Source organism: Cyphomyrmex costatus, unplaced genomic scaffold (assembly GCF_001594065.2).
Source record: "Cyphomyrmex costatus isolate MS0001 unplaced genomic scaffold, Ccosl1.0 scaffold193, whole genome shotgun sequence".
Classification (NCBI taxonomy): Eukaryota; Metazoa; Arthropoda; class Insecta; order Hymenoptera; family Formicidae; genus Cyphomyrmex; species Cyphomyrmex costatus.
In genome coordinates this window covers 6273172-6294116 of record NW_017275965.1, presented here as the reverse complement: position 1 = coordinate 6294116, position 20945 = coordinate 6273172, and the positions used below count along the sequence as shown (strand labels likewise).

The 20945-nt window shown below is 36.5% G+C and overlaps 1 protein-coding gene across 1 annotated transcript in view; it reads left to right on the top strand.

Annotated features, from left to right (window-relative positions):
- The window catches only part of LOC108772662 (uncharacterized), a 42263-nt gene extending 27505 nt beyond the window's left edge, over nucleotides 1-14758 (top strand). Inside the window, exons 6-7 of the mRNA XM_018538234.1 lie at nucleotides 14183-14308; nucleotides 14753-14758. Of these exons, the coding sequence (XP_018393736.1) occupies nucleotides 14183-14308; nucleotides 14753-14758 (132 nt within the window). The remainder of the gene's footprint in view (nucleotides 1-14182; nucleotides 14309-14752) is intronic.
- The last annotated feature ends 6187 nt before the right edge of the window (nucleotides 14759-20945 follow it).

The window sequence follows — 20945 nt, the reverse complement described above, 5'->3', positions numbered from 1 at the left end:
TTTACATTTAAAAAATACATTACATTAAAAAAAATTCGCTGAAGCATCTAAAAATTTAACTAAATATATAGGACTAAAAATAATTTTTTTTTATTTATTTAAATAATTATGTAGGATGCTCACACTGATTGTTGGAACGTTAAAACTTTTTGCAGTTATCAACGCTTAAGCATCTTACATAATTAATTTGATGATACAACAAAATTATTTTCAGATCTAACTAAATTTTTGTATACTTTTTTGTAAAATGTTTTCTGTGGGAACGAGTAATATCGCACGATATCCCCCTTAAAAAAGTAAGAATTCTTAAAGCATGTCGTGCATGCGATACAAGGAGGTGTCTCATAGCATGATCGAAAGCGCGACAACATCCGCCAGCCTGAACAATGGCTCCTATTCTTGCTAAACACTGTTTTGTAAACAGGAAAAGCGAGCACAGTGAAACCGTCGCGTCGAGCGTGTAAACGTGTGTACACGTGTAATTAGTTTTCACGCTCGTGCACTGGCACTGAATAGCTTACAGAACCGTCGTATAAATGGTCCTGTTACAGGCGGCCTTATCTTATCGAGAAAACGCTGTGTCGCGCATGATAGCGTCTCTTGCTTCGCTTCGCGTTCCTTGAAATTGCTTCTTTAATCCGCCCTCCTCATAAATAACGGACGCACGAAGGGGGGAACGAGACTCGATGGCATGCATTAGGGTGGAGTCAAGCTTTAATATCGCTTAGATTATATGAATGTCCCTAGATGCTTCGAGACGCTTTATGGCAGAGTTTATACGTTAATTGCTGGCTGAGACATTCTTATGATTATGATCAATTATTTCGACTGACGAAAATAAATGACATACAAATACAGAATAAGTCTAAAGTAAGACAAGATGTTGTAGAATTACCAACTAGAGCGTAATAAGAATTTAACATAATCATTCTTCAAACTCATCTTTCTGATTTCTTGTTTTATAAGCGATATCATAGTTACAGTAATATCTGGCATCTCTTTCTTACGAAAGAGCTTTAAAATTTACATAAATTTACCAAAAAAAATTTAAATATATAAAATTCGCTTAAAGGTGTGTAAAATTTAGAGAAATACATGTATAAAAAATTTTTAGAATTTTTGTCAATGATCAAATCGAGAAATAAATGTTCTTTTTTTTTGTATCCGTGAGAATCTTTGCATTTGGAGCAACGTAAAAGAGCCTGCCGATAGTTATCAGATCGGGATATCGACACAATTGAAGAGAGAAAAGGACACCTTATTTTCGGGATCATCGACGTTCTTTTGTGAGTCCGTCGACCCGACAATATCCCGTTTTCGGTACCGCGCGAAGTGACAGCGCATTTTATGGGCGACCGGCTGAACGTTCCCACGGGAGGACTTTGTTAAGGAAAAACGTCGCCGAGCCGCCGATCGTCATATAACTGCCGATAAACAGAACGAATGCAATCGATTAACGGGCAGCGGTAGCAGATAAGACTCGGTTTCTATTGGAATCGGAGATGGCACCGACGTCTTTTTTGTGCCGCAAATTAGAACCTGCGAACAACCGGCAAACCATCGTAACGAGCGTCTGTAACCTGTAATCTGTAATCCATAACCAGTAATCTGCACGATCGCAATCTGCGGTTGTAAATTAGATTTTCAACAAAACTCTCGCTCCTGTGTAACGACGTGCGAGTGATACTTTACGAGCTCGAACGTATTGCGAATGAAATTCTTCTTTAAGAGCTTAATCCTCGGTAAAACGCTTTCGGCGAATATTTGTGTAGAACGCGATACCACTTTCATATCGACTCAATTGAGTTCTCATTTATGTATCTATACAATTATACGTGCAATCTACGTAGCTGCGTTTGGTCGATGAAAAAAGCAATGATAATAGATATGCCTATTACCCGAGGAACTCTACACTTGGAGTATTCTACAAGCGTATGAATCTCTTGACAAATTATTTGAAAGAAAGCCTCAAACAGGTTGATGGTATCGAGATTTAAACATCGCGTCGGCCGTGGCGGTAATACTTCCTCACGGCTCGCGGGCAAATAAATCGTAACGAACCTGGTCAGCGAGAACGAGGGAGGCCTTCTCTCTTCAGATCAGAGTACAAACAAACCATGTATCTTTATTACAGTAATAACTATAATCTCAGCTCTCTCTGTAGAGACCCCTTTCCTCCGTGTACGTTACACACCGCAGTCCCTTTCTTCGTAGCTGCGTAATCAGTTGGCGTCTACCCTTCCTATATATACTCAACGCAGTTCCTTCGTTTGAATCGCTTCCATCGATAGACGTGAACTCGGTAGTAGAGTCGGGATACCATTAGAGCAGATAGTCTCGCTGATACCGGAAGTTTAATAGCGCGATTAAAAGAAGCCCGTTTTATCTAAGTTTCTAAGTTCGGCGAGTTTTCGCATTTTCGCCCATCGTTCTTCCATTTCTTAATTTTTTTCTAGAATTAGTCTTAGGTCTTAGAATGTGACTAGATTACTTCTGCACTTGGATAAAATATGCTTGGACGTATTCAATTCTTTTTCACTTCAGAATCTCTTTAATTATAGGATCCAGTTACTTCAAGGGAGGAATTAAATATCTTACAAGATATACCGCGCGCATATCCGCCTTTATTACACCACGAAGGCAAGTTGCAAAAATAAAGGGACTTTGTTATACAATCACGAAGCATCGAGAATCTAGAGATTGTGTTGTCCTTATGGATCCGCTCGTTAAGACATTCGCGCCTTTTAATGGCCAGGACTATACGCGTAACGGGTTTATGGCAAGGGACGGTGTATACATGGTGCGGAAGCGAGAAGTCCGCTCGTAAAATATGATACGTATCTTCTTATTAGGAGTAAATTGTATCCTCATTACTTCGTGCACTTCTTCATGGTATATGCCAAGCGTTTCTTGTCACATCGGCTTGTTCTTATTTTGCTGTTTAACTCGGGGTGGTACCGACCAATCGGCGGCACACCTGCAACGAGATCCGTGACGATACCGATAACTGTCACGTCGCGATGCATTTGCATGCGGGTCTGCATCGAAATGACATTTGTCTTGAGCATCTCGTACTGATCTATTTACTATGTATGTATAACGTCCAATGAGAGTTCGCTCATCTGTCTCCGTAATTCCGCATTATTGCAAGAAAGGACGATTTTGCTAAAATATGTAAAATTTTAGCTCAAAACAAATTTGAAAATAATTTTGTAGGTTCATCAAAATAATTATTTAGGACGCTCAAACTAGTTGCTAGAATGTCAAAACTTTTAACAGCATTGACTCATCATGCTTAAGCTTTTTAATTAATTACTTTTTAATGATTTAACAAAATTATTTTCTAGAGCTCTCTGTATCTAGCTAAATTTTTAGGTAATTCATCAAAATTGTTCTTTCCACTTAGAAATCACTGTTGAATCGAAGCTGTATGATGATACACATATTATTATAATTAATTATTAACTGTTCATATAGATTCTCAATTAGATTCAATCGCTGGCAATTTTATCATGTCCTATTTGTTGCGATATAATCTATTATATGAAAATCTAATAATATATAGATATATATATTTTACAGTCAAAATGTGAAAAATATTTGCACCATTAAACGTAATTTAAATGAAACTCCATATGTATAATATTCGTTGTATTATACATGAATGTTACATATACAATTTCATTTTATTAATTTTTCCGCAACGTGCGAATATTAATTTTTTAGGACTGTTCCAGTGATAATTTTTGATGTGGTTAAAATTATTGTGCTTCTTACATTTCGTAACTAATAAATTTGCTCAGAAATGTTACGTGATACAAATACGTGGTACGAATATTCCGAGCATTTAACGAGCGCCATTTTAAATAAGATCATAAATTGAAAGCAATACGGTGTTGTCTCGATTTTTATCGGACTACGTAATGCAGTCCGAGATCCTTACGTTATGCAGACTCATACTAGTATTATAGTATCGTAATAAAAGCTTTAACTAGTTGCCACACACTGAGCGTTTCACTTCCTAAGCGCGTTAATGATTATAACAAAAACATTATTTTCTCGCACGCATAAACCGACAGTTAACACTATAACTATAATTCATCCAGATCATAATGTCTGCTTTCATCAATGTTTATGCAAATTGAAGAGTTATAGCTGCTTGAAGAAATTAGCATCAACTGTTCTGTGAGCTGACCTCAAGTAACAGTTTTCATTCGTATAATAATAGCTTCAATGTAAATGTCAATGTATTTTGCTTTCAATCTTCGCGTGTGTATAGAGTTTGTCTATTTCAGTATATCCTTATTATGATAATTATTATCCTATCTGCAAACGATTAATTTAGAAATCGGTAAGACAAAGTATGAGATTTTAGAAGCTATCATTCTTTCTTCATCCGATTATTACCTTTGATAGTTTTTTTTTGCCACTCTCGATTGTATATCGGATCATCGTGTCGCGCCTCGTTTGCAGTCTCATCTCTTCTGCAACGAGAAGATGGTTGAGAGACCGTGGCGTGGTAAGAGCAGCCTTTGGCGGTGCTATTATTCATTGAGACGTTGATTGCGCGCATGACACACATACATACCGGCCCTACCATCAATACCTCCAGCCACCAGCTATCCAGACGAGAGAATTTCGGTTCTTACCTTTTAAATCTATACGAGTCTTTTAAACCGCGATCGCACGAAGTAATCTCGTAGCGTGTGTTACACCCTTAAAGGTCTCTAAAAATCTCAAATAGCTCATGAATATAAAGTGTTCCAATTTGTCTCCCCCGATGACCAACGATCGGCGTACGGAATATGCTCTATCAATCATCGACTCGCGATTTATATACGCCGATATTACGCGACGCTTAGAATTAAGTCTCTGGTGAATCAATCTTCAGACGGACAAAAGTATCATATTCGTTGATGCGCTCGCGATATCTCCGCTTCGGATTTTATTCACGATCGATACTTGGTACTGATAAATCTCATCTCACGATGTTCCCACATCTCGTCTCCCAGTGTCTCCCTGTTGACTGATAGCGTGCTGTCAAGTTTGCATTCAACTTGACAGCACGCGCTTGTGCGGCATCAGGGAATTCAATACGACGAACGATTCGATCTTCCGAGTTCCTCAAGGACTGACTCAAAGTACGATGCAGGTCGCAAGAAAATGATTAACAGTTGCCGTTCATTGATATACGATGGACACATGTGACGTGGCAACTATCATCATTAAATTATTATATTGTTCCTTGAAAATATGACTTGGTATTTTAAACAGACTTTAAACATCAATATAACGGAATAATATTTAAAGACTGTGATAACTTTTGTGTAACACCTTCAATTTTTCTATATTAGATATTACAATAATTGTAAGAAGAATTTTTGGTTGAAAGTGAATGAACCAAGAGTCTGATCATACCAATCAAAATTATGGTTATCTTACTTAAAATTATCATATAATACGTTCAACAAAAAATTCTGATTTGTCTAGAATTCCAATTAATGCAATAAGACTCTGTTTGTAATTTGGATAACATTTTTGCTGATAAATGATAAATAATCTTTATTAGTACGAAAAAAATTGTATAGATTTCTTTTATAAAATATGCCGTGTTATTCTTGTATATCTTTTTCTCTTAACTTTCGGAGGGATTACATATTATATATCAAAATCATAACTGCATTGTCAGAATAAGATGTAATATTTTATCTCTTTCTCTTCATCCGTCATTTACAATATCCGTTGCAATGATTTGACTGCTATCTAATTACTACGTCAATCAAAATTGATCATATCGACAACCGTCCACGCGAATTTTATGTACGTTACGGTTCAATTGACAGGACGTACGTCGCGCGAAACGGAAATCAAACTTTGAATGATAGCGAATCGCGGATTCTCGCGTGGGCGGCCCGCACCGACGATCGACCGCGTCGAGCCATTAATTCTGGCCGGGCTCGCGGCGTACGGATCGGAGAAACAAACCGCTTGTCCCATAGTGAGATGGTATCAACGTCAAAGCGCGAAAAATGATCGGACGAATAAATCGCGCGTCGAACCTCACACTGTACAGTTCCTCTCAAATGGCGCCTCGCTCCTCTCGATTGTTCTCTATTGACAATCAATCCTTTTCAACTCCACGGGATGCCATGATATTATAAAGTTCTCTTTTGATAAATTTTCTGGGAAACGTTTTAGCTGCATCAATTGCTTTATCATAGTCAGATTTATTAACGCGCTACAATTCGTTTTGTTAATTTACTGCAAAAGATTTTTGATCCTATAATAATTAATCCTCTTTTTACAATTTAGATCTTTTTTGACACAAAGAAAAATTCATTCTGAAATTTGTTCGAAATGAAAGAGGATGTTAATCTTTAATTATATAATATATAAATAATATAGCGTCTGTGTTTTATGTGGTTTTTTATTTATTATCTTATGTCGCGATACTTATTGTCGTTATTTATTCTCCCTGTGTAGCAATAAATAATAATTTATATATGAATATATCGATGTTGATTCCAGTTATCTGGCTTAAACTTATCGTGTCTGTCGAAAACAGTTAGGCATTCTGAACTTCCGCGGGTTAATTGATTATGTATATACCTAACACTTTCAGAAGTGCAGCTGAAAATTAGGTGTTAATTTTGCTCGTTAGATCGCGGTCGAGAGGTATCTCGCGTCGAATATTCGTGCCGCATTCAGCGGGAATACGCGTGCGTCACGCAGACGAAGATAAATTGTGGAGCTACTCGTCGAGGGTGAAACTTTCAATTAATCGCGCTTTGAATACCGGCGGTGAGTCTCTCTGTCGACAAATCGGCGACCGCGCGATTCGCTTTTTAATCAGTCTTGGGCACCTCGAAAATTCAAATTAACCATACGTCGAACTCGATGACTCGATGAATCATCCTTCGAATTGTTAAATTGTCTGACTTCCTCGTTAAAGTTATGCACCCATTTTGCACCTTAACAGCTCATACAAATGTCTGACGAACGCAATCTGTCTGCGTGTCCATTCAAGTTGTTAACGGATCGCCGCCGAAGCATTTCGGTTTACGATCGTTTCAGGAATTCGCATGTGCCAATCGCGTGCATTAAGCGCGACGTGTTAATTCGTAACGCATATGATCGGCTGTAAGAAAGTAGCATGCGAACCGGTGCGGATAGTTCTGTCATCACGAATAAAAATTCGGGTCTCGGCAGCCCTCGGAGCTAAGCGATCGTGTTCCTGGTTCGTCGTCCTCTTTCCTTTCGTCCGCCGACAAGCCGTGCCGCCGCGAATCTGGGACGATAAAACGAGGCTTGCGTCCCGAAACTCAAACGAGGCGGTGTCGTAAAACGCAGGTTTCGGGAAGGTACGTCGTTACCGCGACGGAGGTCTTCATCGCGAGGTGAGAGGAAGCGCGGAGAATCGTACGCGTCTCACTCGCAGTATCCGTCCGAATAAAAGCATCTTCGCGGCAAAAACTCGGGATACTTTCGATCGAATTAGCTCTCGCATGCACGGTTTACTTTCACATATACGCCCAGATAATTAAGCGAGATACAGAAATACTTATGACTATTCCACGCGATAACAATGTCCTTTTTATTGATACCTCAGATAATAAAATTCTTGATAAAAGATATTTATGCACCGAGAAAAATGATTGCATTAATTGGAATTCTGATGGAAAACGAACGATTCAGAATTCTGGTTAAAAATTTGTTAGATTTCTGATTAATTCTACTCTAGATTTTGTAGAGATTTAACCAGAAATCTAAATCGTTCATTTTCCATCAGAATTCCAATTAATTTAACCAAATATTTTTCTCCGTGTGAGTATCTAATTTAAGCGAAATTTCGCGATGCATCATATTATTATCGATATTTAATGAAAATTTTTTAGAACATGCGTCACTATTTTAAAGAGGACAGTTATTAACGCTAAAAAGCTATGTTCAAATGATATTCTTCATAATAATCTTTAATAAGTAATTATGCGAAGCGTATGTTGATTTGTAATTAAGAATTGATGGACAAATTTATTTTAATTATGAATGTGTTATACATAAACTAAATAAGACGTATCTTTTTTTTTTAATATTCAACGCCCGCAAGTTTCTCAAACGGTTCTCCAATTAAATAATCGCTATCGAGATACGCCTTTTCGTGCGTCAAGCGACGATTTATCCGAAAGGCTATTCAATCTATTCAACTCTCCCGTGCATATATTGTGGACCAGGTGGTCGAACGTCACCCACTCCCACGTATACTTGCGGTCCGCGTCATTCTTTCCTCCAAACGTACAACACGTATCGGTAATTGGCCGGTGTGTAGTCGGCGGAGTCATAACGACACCACCGCGGTTCGAATCGAACACACTGCGTTTTCCATAACCGATAAGCGATCGCGCGGTCCACGCGCGCGTGAGAAGAAGATGCGCCGCAGATGCGGAAGCGCCTCGGTAGAGAGCCGCGCGCGCAACGACGGAACCTAAATACCTATCGCCCGTTAGGCGTGCACGCTCGCGCGCGCGTTTGCACGCTTTGCCGTGTGGAGGTGAGATAAAACGCACGCGGTCCACGTCGAGGTCGCGACGCGTGAGATCGCTGCATGCTGCGACGAGGAAGAGAAGGTGGAGGAGGAGGAGGAGGCGGCGGCTCGGTGCAACGTTCGTTTGCACGCTCGCACCTGATTCACCTCATCGCGCGCATACACACGCTCACGCACACACACGTATACGGGCTACGTGCGCACACGTGTTTACGGTATTTGATCGTCGTTCACTTAGCACGGCCCAGTGACCCGTATAACCTAAGGTCTGCTTATGATCGAAGAGGTTTCCGTGTATCTTTCCCTTAACGGGACGGTACGAGACTCAGCGTTGCGATCTTACGAGAATCGTTTCGGTAGTAATAGCCAAGTGGCGTATATCGAATCTCTTAACGATATTCAAATCAATGCAAGTGACTTTTTTTTAGTGCGCGCGCACGTGATTTTTTCCACCTTACGCCGCTACAACTCCGCGGTCGGTATTCAGAACCGTGTTCACCGCAAAGTGAGAATTTAGCATTAACTGTATGGCAAAAGGTCTTGTGGTTCTTGTAATACTTTCCGCTCTGTGTGAATATTTATAATCTCACGAGTCTGTAGAATCTTTTGAAAGTTCATTTCGTATGGATACATTGGTTCTATTCAAAATTCTACATTGTATTTTCATTCATGTCAAGCGAGATGTTGTCAGAGATGTTGCAATTATGGTAAACCAGCGGTTTAAAAAAATCGCACACAAGTATTTCCAAGAGGATCAAGGGAGAATCAAGAAGAAGGGGAGGAAAATACGATGATAACGAGATACTCATCGCATGTCTCGCTTCTTATGATCTCGCATGGTTCTTACGGTTATGGAATGTGCGACGACGTCGGGAGTGAGCCTCCACTAATGTCGATGAATGCAACGCGCCGGCACGATGATTTATACAGCGTTAATTCCGCAACGAGAGACGCACGGCGCTTTTGCACGCGATTTAGTTTTTACTTCCCACGTTTGTGCTTCACCGATGCACACTCTCGATCGATACGAAATGACATGACGGCTCTCTTCACTCTCGAGGCAAGGTTTGAAAAATTCGTAATTGGGTTAAGCGTCACGCTCCGGCCGCGTCGCGCATGAAATATCCGTACGCCCGCTTTAAATACCGGCGGCTTTTAATGCATATAATTCCCGGATGATGATATATTATAATCTTTTTATGGCCTGCGCGAAGTGTGTACATTAGTTAGCGCGTGATTTAACTTTCATTTCCCACGTTTGCCTCCCCGACCGATCGATAACTCAACGTTCGGAGTTGAGAAGTTGCAAAAACGACCGGTACTTGTCTGACACATCGACATCTAGTCAAAAAAAATTACAAAGTTTCTGTGCCGTAATTATTCTTTTCCGCAAATGATTTACTATGAATGGACAGTTATCCTTTATCACGTTGTGATACCTCTTGCTGTCTTACTTAAAAAAGAAAAAAAGAAATTAAATTCTATATTCTCTCTTTTATCGAGTAATATTTCTATTGGAAAACCGTTTATTATAGAAAATAAGAATATGCCTTGTATTTTATATTTCATTCGCATTATCGTCGCGTGCGTTTGGCGAGATCAAACGTTCGAGCGTTTAAGTGGACAAGACGTTGCACGAGACATAAATACCATTCTCTAATCTGTACAATGAACATCCGCGTATCCGTTCTTCGCATATTTACCTAGAAATCGCGGCGGTGTGCGTGATTCTCGGGCGCGATCTATGCGTGAGATAAATCGTACGCGATCAAAGGCGATACGCGAAATTCGCTGCTCGCGCTCCTACATTACCATTTCACAGACAAGCGGTTTGCACACTCGATGGATCCGCGTGTTGTGCAGAGCCGTATGCACGACATTCGATCGGCGACTCACCTAACGCGGCCCAGTGACCTAAATAAGCCATGGTTTGCTTATGATCGAAGCGGTTTCCGTTTCTCCTCTGGTCCAATCATGCTCCTTCAAGAGGTCCACCTTCTTCTTTGCAGAGGCGGAGTCCCCTTCCTCCTCGCTTCTGATGCTCATGTGTATACAGCTCTTGTCTTATATCTGCAAACATCGGCGAACGTTCGTTTGTCTTCATTTCATCTCGGACACAATCTTGCGTGAGATGTACTTTTAAATAATTTATGCGTTTGAATAATGTGAAGTAGAGGAGATTACGTATCTTGGAACACACTAATTATTTTTTTAACAACGACGAGATTTCAACGACAGCTAGTATTTTAGTACGAAACTATATCTAAATTTTAAAACATTTTCTGTTTGAAATAATAATAAGCATATACCATAGCACTATAGATGTTTTTAGCGCAAGTCAAATGATTAAAATTTATTTCGTTAGTTATGCATGGAAAGATAAGATAAGCATAAACGTTTTGGTCTCGATTAGACACACACCATCTTCAATATATCTAAATAAAATCTAATAAATTTATTTTGAAATTAGAGCGGGAGTGTCAGAAATAAATATATATAAATTAAATACTAAGTCAAGAGATAAGATGTATTAAATTAACATTCAATAATCTTGTATACGTTCGTAAGGAATATATTGAGTTTAATTTCAATATCGTTATATTCGTAACAATAATTAAATTACGTAAAAATATTTGCTCGTTAATTTATAATTATGATATTAATCTGTTATCATTCTCGTTGATAATTATGTTTCAATTCATTATTCAGCAATTCAGTGTGACTATTATAATGAATATTATGAACGATCGTTGTGTAATATAAAATTTTTGGATTCTGTATTATCTTCGCCGATCACTACACAATTATTATCCCTAACCGCAGTTAGAATGCAAAACAGAAGATGAATCTTATCTTTTGACGACATTAAATTTTCTTATAATCTAGTTTGAAGTACAAAATGCAAATAAATCTACGCCTTATGGCGATTGATGCAAAAAGACTCAAAGTTTTCTTACTTACAATTTTTACTACTTAATATAATAATACCAATCATACAGATTATAGAATAGTTAAAAATTTTTGTTTCGGGTGATCCATGACTTGTCGCTGTAATCGAGGATTAATGTTGGCTGCTCAGTTATATAAATAAAAATAATAATATACCTAATGGCTGTTTATTAAAAATCTCGTTATTGTTAAAAATAAAATTATTACGTTCCAAGATCTCTCAATACCATAAGTCTTCTTCCTACCATTTATACTCTGTGATAAACATTCTGAAATTGTGAACATTGGCGATTTGAGAAAAAATTCACAAAATTTGTTTATCTTAAGAACAAATTATAAGTAATTTTTCAATAACGTTTAAAATTAGTAATGTTCTTGTTATACAAAATTTTGTCTATTTTAGGTTTAATTTTAGATGCACCGTCATGGCAAAACTCTTTGTTCTTTTCTCTTTCTTCTTCTCTTAATATTTTCCCTCGTGTCTCATCCACTTTCCTTCGCGACGCGTTCTCCTCCGGCTGCTGCCGTTAATTATCCTCGCATATTTTCCACTCGTTGATGCGTTGTGGAAGGACGATTAGCCATTTATCACGCGCGACGCGCGCGTAGAAGCGATCTAATTATCAGCAAGAATCTTCGATGTGCGTGTCGTCGTTGTAAATTCCCTCCAAGAAACACACTTTGGTTCTCAACGGCATGTATGTGACAGGTGAAACGACCGCGACAGATACAAGACCGTGACGGAGGGTGACATTGAGCCATCAGGGATCGTATTATGAGTCAGATTATGCAGATGAGGCTAATCTTTGATTAGAAAAAAGGAAAGGAGAAATCGGTAAATGGAATTGAATCAATCTTATTCCGTGATCGCAATTTTCGATTGGGTCAATTTTTTATTTTTCGTAATAGAAAGTAACAATAAATAAGATTGATAGCTATTTAGAATGTCTTGATTTGAAGTTTCAGGGTCTACATTGTTGCAAAATTTTCGCTTTTAACGACTTGCTTTACATAAGTTTCCTATTTTTTTTTTTTGCATCACACTTCTTTCTGTTTACGCGAATGTCTAATTGAGATACATGTCCGTAATATATTTTGACATTTTGGACATATTAGGACTGTACATTTTGCAATCTTTTTCATTATAATTTATACGTTATACGTAACTGTCCAATGGCAGAAATGTATACCGCTAAAATTACCAACGATTAATGCCTTGAGCAGAGTGAGCATTAAATCATCATAAGTCATAAGCAACAATTCCTCGAGCGATACGTCCATCGTTTGTTTGAGAGTTCTGGAGCATGACGGCAAATGTGGCAATATCGAGCGAGAGCACGCGTTCGACATGGACCGATCAAAGGATCATTTCTGTCGTATGATTGTTCAATTACGTCATAATGAAGACTACGATTACATAACAAGGAATATCGCGTGCATTGGTAGAGATCTTCTTGCAGGCAGGAATTGCGTAAGACGTGACTAATCGTGGCGAGTCGTCGATCTGTAGGAGTACAGTATTGTCTTGTTGCATCTATTGTACGATTTTATGATCGAAATAGAGCAACATATTGTTGGCAACATATTTGCGTATCCCGTGTGTAATATATTACTGATTGTGAGTGATATTGCCATAAATAATTCCCACATGACTGTGACGTCAGAGACAGCCACGCCAGAGAGCTGTAATTATCCAGTAAATTTGGATACGCAGCAGATGTCACTCACTGTCTATAGCAGTACTAAATACTGACATTTTTGCAGTATCAGATAAAACTATGCACTTATAGCACAACAACTTATATACATTCACAAATATAGCTAAGCTATGTTTTTATTAACACTTCGGAGTTAACGTTAAAATCTGTAATATAGTTACTGTAAGAATCATTTAATTTATATTAATTAAAAGGCATTAACTGATTTTAAGGAATTAATTAATACTGAGTTTATTTTAATAAGAATAATGAAAATTTGCAGATGTAACTTAAAGAAAATCAAATTGTTTAACATTTTTGACAGATTTATAATTGATAATAATAAATTTATAATTTCGATTCGCCCACACACACACACACAATAGATTCATGAAGCTACGGATGATTGTAAGAAAAATATATAGAATTTCTATATATATATTTTATATTTTATAAATATTAATCTTAAATAAAAAGTTGTGGATTTGAGAGAGAGTACAAGATAATTGTTACGTCCAGTGTAAATTATTTCTTTGTTCCTTTTAAGACCGGTTACGTTATAAAACATAATTTTATGTATATGGGCTTGCCTGCGACTTATTCGATAACTCGTTAAAAGAAAGAAACGCTGAAACGATTGCAGTTGAAAGATAGAGTAACAATAATTAATAGAAATAACGTTTTACTGCTTTATCACTTTTATTTCCGAAATTAATATTAAAACGACAAATACCAAGTAAAAATAATCCAGATTTTTAAATGATTTAAATATTTGAAATATATTCTTTCACGTTCTGAAGAGTTAATTAAAAAAGTAGTTCTATCAATAATAACTTATATATAGAATACGTAATTTGTTTCTTTAACTGAATTAAAAAATTTTATATTAATTAAGTTTCTTATGATATATAGTTGCTGATCTATAATTGTCTATATCAATAATGTTCTACGAACCAAAATTAATATACCTGCATTCGATTTTTTAAATTTGCAGGTACTATCGTGGCTTTGCAAGAAAGGCGAGGATATTCTGTCGAAGCACGCACAACATACAGCGACGAATTTGACGTCGGCACGTCTTCACGAGCGAGAATTCGAGAAGTTTTACTTCACGTCGATGGTAAGTAACGTTGATTGTCCCATAGCAGTTAATGGAATCGAAAGGAGAGCCCCGAGAGGAATCGCGTCGTTGTCGCTCTCCTAAGAGGAGAAGATTTCACTTTTTTCGCGACCCATTGAGCCGCCCGTCACGCTTCGACGCGAAAGAAATTCCGTCGCGGAGGACTCGAAAGGTGGCTGCAATAAGTGCGAGATAATAAAAGATTCCTTTGTGACAGGCGGACTGTTGCAAAGACCCCTGCCAAGTGTGCACACTTCCCCCTTTTTTTATTTATCTGCCAGCGGAATGAAGAAATAACACGGAAGGAGTCGTGACGACGCCGAAAAAGAGGAAGGCGAAAATGATTATTCCTTTCGCACCTGTAAACTTAATATGGTCTGAAAGCGCGTTCTTGCAAAGTGCAGAATAGAGAATGATGCAAAACGATAAAGATATTTATTTTAGCTGTAGGTACATTTGTTCCTGTAAAATATTTGTGCAAATGAAAATAGGATTAAGAGTAAAATCTGCTTGAATGGATTTATTTTTAGTCGGTTATTTTGTGGAAGTCAAATACTTATATTTTTTTAAAGGGCTCTTTATGTGATATGTCTGGTTATTCATTCGCGTCAATTATCATTGTCATTTATTTCTCAAAGATAGTTTTGCATAATTTATAAGGTACGTGTAATGTCAGCGTGAAAATTGACGGCAGATATTTTTATTTAAAAAGTACTATTAATATAATTTTTTTATCTGGAGATTTATTTGTAGATACCATTTTGTAATTGGTGTATATATAACCTGTTCTTAGAAAATAGAAATGTAAATATATTTAGTTGAAAAAATGTTTGTGAAAAAATTATTAGAATTGCATTTTCAATTTTTTTACTTTTTACTTGAATAATCTACTAAAGCCTGCGGCACATGTATATTTTCCTGCTTACGTTTTAGTAAATTACGAGAATTGCAACACAGAGTACGCGGAATTTCTAGCAATTTATCAAAATGCAAGCAATCCAGCAGAAAAACACGCATCGTGCCATAGTTTTTATATTGTTTTGTCGTTTAGAACAGTAAAGTAATAAAAACATTTGTTATATTATTTTTTTAAATTTACACTTGACATTTTCTAAAATAGAAGAATAATTTTACAAATATATATTTTTTAAATTTATTTTTAAATATTAAATCGGTTTTCTTTATTTGTTTCTAATTATTATCATGCTTTATCTACATTGTTTCAAATATGCAACAGATCACTATATTATCTACTTGACTACAAATATAATTTTTACTCAGTCGATAATTAGATTTTTCTTTATATTTTATTATATTTAAAATGAAACGCGTATATTTATTTTTTTATAAACATTAATTTTCTTACATTTTGAAATAATTTATCAATTATATAGAATAGTTCAGATTTTTAATTGCAACAATTGTACCAACAAATCGTTTTAAATCGTTAGAGCTCTCTCTATGATCGGTAAGTCGATCGGCTAATCTCGTGGCGCCGCCTGTTGGGGCTTTCTTTGAATGTTTCACTAACCGACAAATCTTCATAACCGACTAAGCGTCGTGCGAAAATTAAAATCGCTGAAGAAAAGGCAAGTGCATGTAATAGTGATAATTATTTTTTTCTTGACATCTGCTGTTTAATTAATCTGCAGAATCTCGTCGATATAGTGTAACGAGCTGCTTTAATCGTGGTCATTAATTTAATGTAGCAAAGGCTGTTTTTCTAAATAAGTTCCGCAATTAAAGTCATACACTTACTACTTGGTAAGATAAATGATGGAGAGTCGATTAACATTCTATAGTGAAACTTGAATATCCACTGCTAAGTACATACCGATGTCATTTCTTATCAATTAATGTCGCGGTTTCTTACTTCCGTCCTCTGATAACGGATGTTAGTAGGACCTGTTGCGGTTTTGATCTTTGACCTGACAGTTTTCCAAATGATTTCTCAAAAATTTTCCACAGACATCGATATTGTATAGTTTCTTAAACATTTTTTCATTTATGAGAGAAGGCCATCAATTAAATTGATAAATATTTTTCTGTTTACAATTGTTTTATATCGATTGCTTGTAAAAAAATTAAAAAATAATTAACTTTTTAATTTTCTGTTAATTATAACTTTGTTTAGAGGTAACAAAGTGAAAGTATACATGTTTGACGCCGAGAATAATCACATCGCATGTAAATGTGAAAATATTCGAAAGATAAAAAAGAGATGTGACCAGACGGTACATGCATTTCCATCTACATGAGTCTAATTAAATACGATTACGTAAAATTTGAAATAGCAATCAAACAAGTTAAATGATTATAAATAGCTATATAATAATTATATTACGCTATCGGCGTTATACCACGAGTCACACAAGTTAGTGCGATAATAACACGTTGGTCCTCGATCGATCCATGTCGTAGAAAATTTATTGCGAAAGAAATCGGCGTTCCACGGGCGTTTTTCCTTTTTTACGAAAGACTAAACTTTCTCTCGGCGGCAATGCCGAAGTATTACGCGTAGTACAGACAGTTTCAGGGCGCAATAAAGGCCCATCGATGATCCGACAGACAGTTGTTACTTAATTAATCAGTCTCACAGCGAAACGTCGGGCAAACGATCAACGAGATATAAAAGCCGGTCGGGCCGACGGTGCAATGGTTGGTCGTGCGTGGACGTTAATTAATCACAGTGCACCCACTTCAATTATCCGTTTCATGCAGGATCGAGCGCGTGGGTCATTATCCAAAAACGTGCCCATCTCTTGTATCCTCCCCCTTTTTTCCTTCTTTTCTTTTACCTCTTACACGGCCCAATAACCCCCATTGCTGCCCACACGCTGTCATAATTGTCACCGATTATTGCCGCGATGGTCGAAAAGCGCATTATTTGGGTCATCTTGACGGAACTGGAACGGAGTTATTGGCGATTTATTATTGAATGATTCGCGCGCGTTTCAATCCTGCACGACGAGCGAGCGGTATATGGAGCATCGAGTAATTACACGACGCTGCTCAACGGCTGGTGCATCAATTGAAGCCGCCGTAAATTTTATAATAGCGATGAAACGTGTGCCCATCTAGTTATTTGGAAAAGACTTTATATCGCTGTACTATGTCTTTGATCTTTTAATATCTAGTACGATCAATTTTATATAACGTTACGAAAGAGGCATTATTAAGATTATCAAAACATATTTTATAACAACGCTTCAGTTTTTTTTTTTTTTGCTAATATTTTCTGTGAGTATTGTGTAAATATTGGCAACTGTAAATAGACTAGCGTTTAATGCAGTTACTGATAAGAACGCAAAAATTATTGCAAACCTTGAATGAGGTAAGCGAAACGAAAACTAATTATAGCAACGATCAAAGTACAAAACGTTGTTAACACGATGGTGGGATAGGATAATGTCGAAGGACTGCTAGGGAGGAGTACTCGTAACAATGTAGACGGCTGTTCTCGTAACCCAATTACATGGGACACCGTCGGCGGAAAAGGCGAGGAAGTCACGCCAGGAATAAGAACGAAGCATTATGTCGGCACCTATAATGGCGACAATCGCAACTCGTGATATCATGGTCGATTTTGCTTCTAGGAAAGAAATTCCATCGAGTTTAGAAACCGCGCCATTACTCCGCGAATCGCGGCATGATCGCGCGCAATTGTTGCGAGTGTACCTGAACACTCGGCATCGAGTGTAACGTACTCTGAGGAATTTGGTAACGATCGATCGATCGTGAAAGTAGCAACAGTCGTGCGACCGAAATGCAACTCGATGCATACTAAAACGGAATCTTACTCGCGACATTATTAAGTACTTGATTAATGCTCGTTTCTGCCAACAACTAGTCAGGAATTAATTTATCCAAAATGCAAACATAATACGTTTTAAAGATATCATCAAGATGTCTTTCAGCATCATTAAGATATCTTTCATGTCATAAAGATATCCTCAAGACATCTGTAAATGTCTTATGTTCCCTTTTTGAACACGCATGTTTGAGTGTAATCTTATTTCACTTATATTCTTCATTTTTTCTATAGTTCTTTGAGTGGACCGTTTAGAATATGTAAAACTTTTAACATAAATTTTCCATTTATTCGATAATTAAATAGTTATTGCGTTGACAACTCCGGATATTTTTTAATATAATATATATATGTGCGTATATATTCAATATTTTAACTATATATATCTTTTTCAACATTCGTTCTTGTGGTAGAGTTACATATCTACTTTTATCAATATATGTAGATTAACTTTAAATCCTGATTCAACTTAATCTTCTTATTTTTAATTCTCAACGAAAATAGACTAAAAAAAAAATGAATTTGGATTTAAAAATCAAATATAGCGAAATACGGTTTTTAATTTAGGTTGAAATCATTCCTTATTACTAATTCCCTATTTTTTCTATTATGAGTGTACCCTTTTAATCTTAATTTAACACAACATGGAAACCTTAAAAAATGACATAAATATTATGTAAAAAAAAGTAACACAAAAAATGTAAAACAATACAGAAGGTATTATGTTTTTTTACTAAAATTAATATGTCAATTTAATACATTTTATATTTATCGCAGTATTTACGTTTTAAGAAAACATTATTTTTATGTTATTTGTTCACTTATAAATTGTTATTTTAACACTAAGAAATGTTAAATATCAATTTAATACAAATAAATATTCAAATAACATTATGTTAAACTAACACTCGGATATGTTAAAAATTCCACACAAAGTTTTAACAAGCACTTGAATGGACTATTTCTATAAATACAAACTATTTTTTTACTATATTTTACTTATCTTTTTACGAACAAGATGTAATTTTGTAACTGTATAATATCTTTAATCACAATCATGCTTTATATTTTCTTAAATAATAATTAAATTCAACAACGTTTTAATAATAATTTGATGATGTCATTGCAAATCAGCTGTCGTTTTATGTTTACTTTAATATAGTAATTATATTAATATCTATGTGTGAGAGAGGAACGACTACACATTATATCCGATCAACGTGCTGTTCGATACCACCAGTGTTGAGCGCGTGTCACGAATCGCGATCGGGAAACCGTTTCAAAATTCAATTGCAAAAGCGCGAATCGGCACAAGGCGGTTATGCTCGTTAATTCACCGTACCTGATGCGCAACTTTCCATCATAATCGTCACGCGATAATCAAGACGACGATGTGCTGACCGCTATCTGATATACCGCATAGACGGAACATCTTTTTCGCAATATTTTACTTTAAGTGTTTTTACAAAAATCCAGACCGTAATTACCGAGTTTCTTAACTTACAGCTGACCTCAGTTGAGACCTTAACTTCAATAATACTGCATGTCAGATGGTTAAATAAGTTTAAAAATTAAGTCTTAGGTTAACGGTTTTTTAAATAAAAAATAAACAAGTTTGGTTGTAGAAAATTATAGATACTGTTAAGGCTCCAATAAACGATCGGAAGAGCCTTCGCTCATCATAATTCTTATGTTACAATAATTTAATGCGAGGAATATGTCGCGTTTTTAAGTAAATATGGAATTTTATTACTGCTTTATTTAGAGTTTTTTTAAAATAATATTTTTATATATATATTTTTTATCCTTGAATTTGTCGATTTTATGCATTATAGAATTCTGTTTTCACTTGACTTAAGATCAAAGCACTTTCGAACTCGATTCAATTACTAACGCTTACTCGGTATCAATTCAATCGATCGTGTTTATTAAGTGCTAAGTAGCAGTTACAGGGGCGCACGGGTTAGTCCCCCAATTTTAGGGTGCCTATCGCGCGGAACTGCCTACCACGCCGCGTGAAAGCGTGTAATCGCCTAATCGTGCTCGACCCCACGCGTAACACCCACTTAATGCACGATAGATTTATCTCGGGCAAAAGGAAGATTGTCCTCCTCTGTTTGAACGCAACATCTGTTGCACGATTAACACCCTATCGTCTAATCGATTTGCGACGCTGCTCTGTTGCAGAAATCGTTAAAAGTTGGTCACAACATTTTCAGCTTTACAGCAACTGCAATTTACTTTAAAATACCGCATGATATCGCAACATGCTACAAATATGCTTAACTTTTAACGACTCGACGATTTTTAAGTAGAACGATAAGCTATCGCATACATTTTTTGTTGATAAGGAACAACGAAACAATATATCTATACATGTAATGACCTAACTCTTGTTCATTACAAATAAATAAAATATGCATCGGCAATCGAGACATTTCTGTTTTCAATTTATAGATAACAATGAGCTCATAGACGGTATTTTTACTTTATGATTTGTTTAGCTGGAATTCTTATGTTCGGTTGAGTTTTTTCTGTGCGAGTTGTGTAATATCATGTGAATATTATGTTTCCTCTCTTCAACAATTGTTTTCTCCAAATCTGGTATAATTACAAATCATTTCGTTCGGAGGGCCATTCTACAATTTCACGCGGCTCCGTAAAAATGGCGAGTCAATGTCGTCTGTGAGCGGCTTTTTCTCATGGCGTCCACAGCACAATGGTCGACGTTGTGTTACGCAATATGCGCTTTATACTCTTATTTCGAAGAAGAAACCGTAAAATGCCCCGCCTTCTTAGTGTTTAATGTAACGGGTCACGACAAAC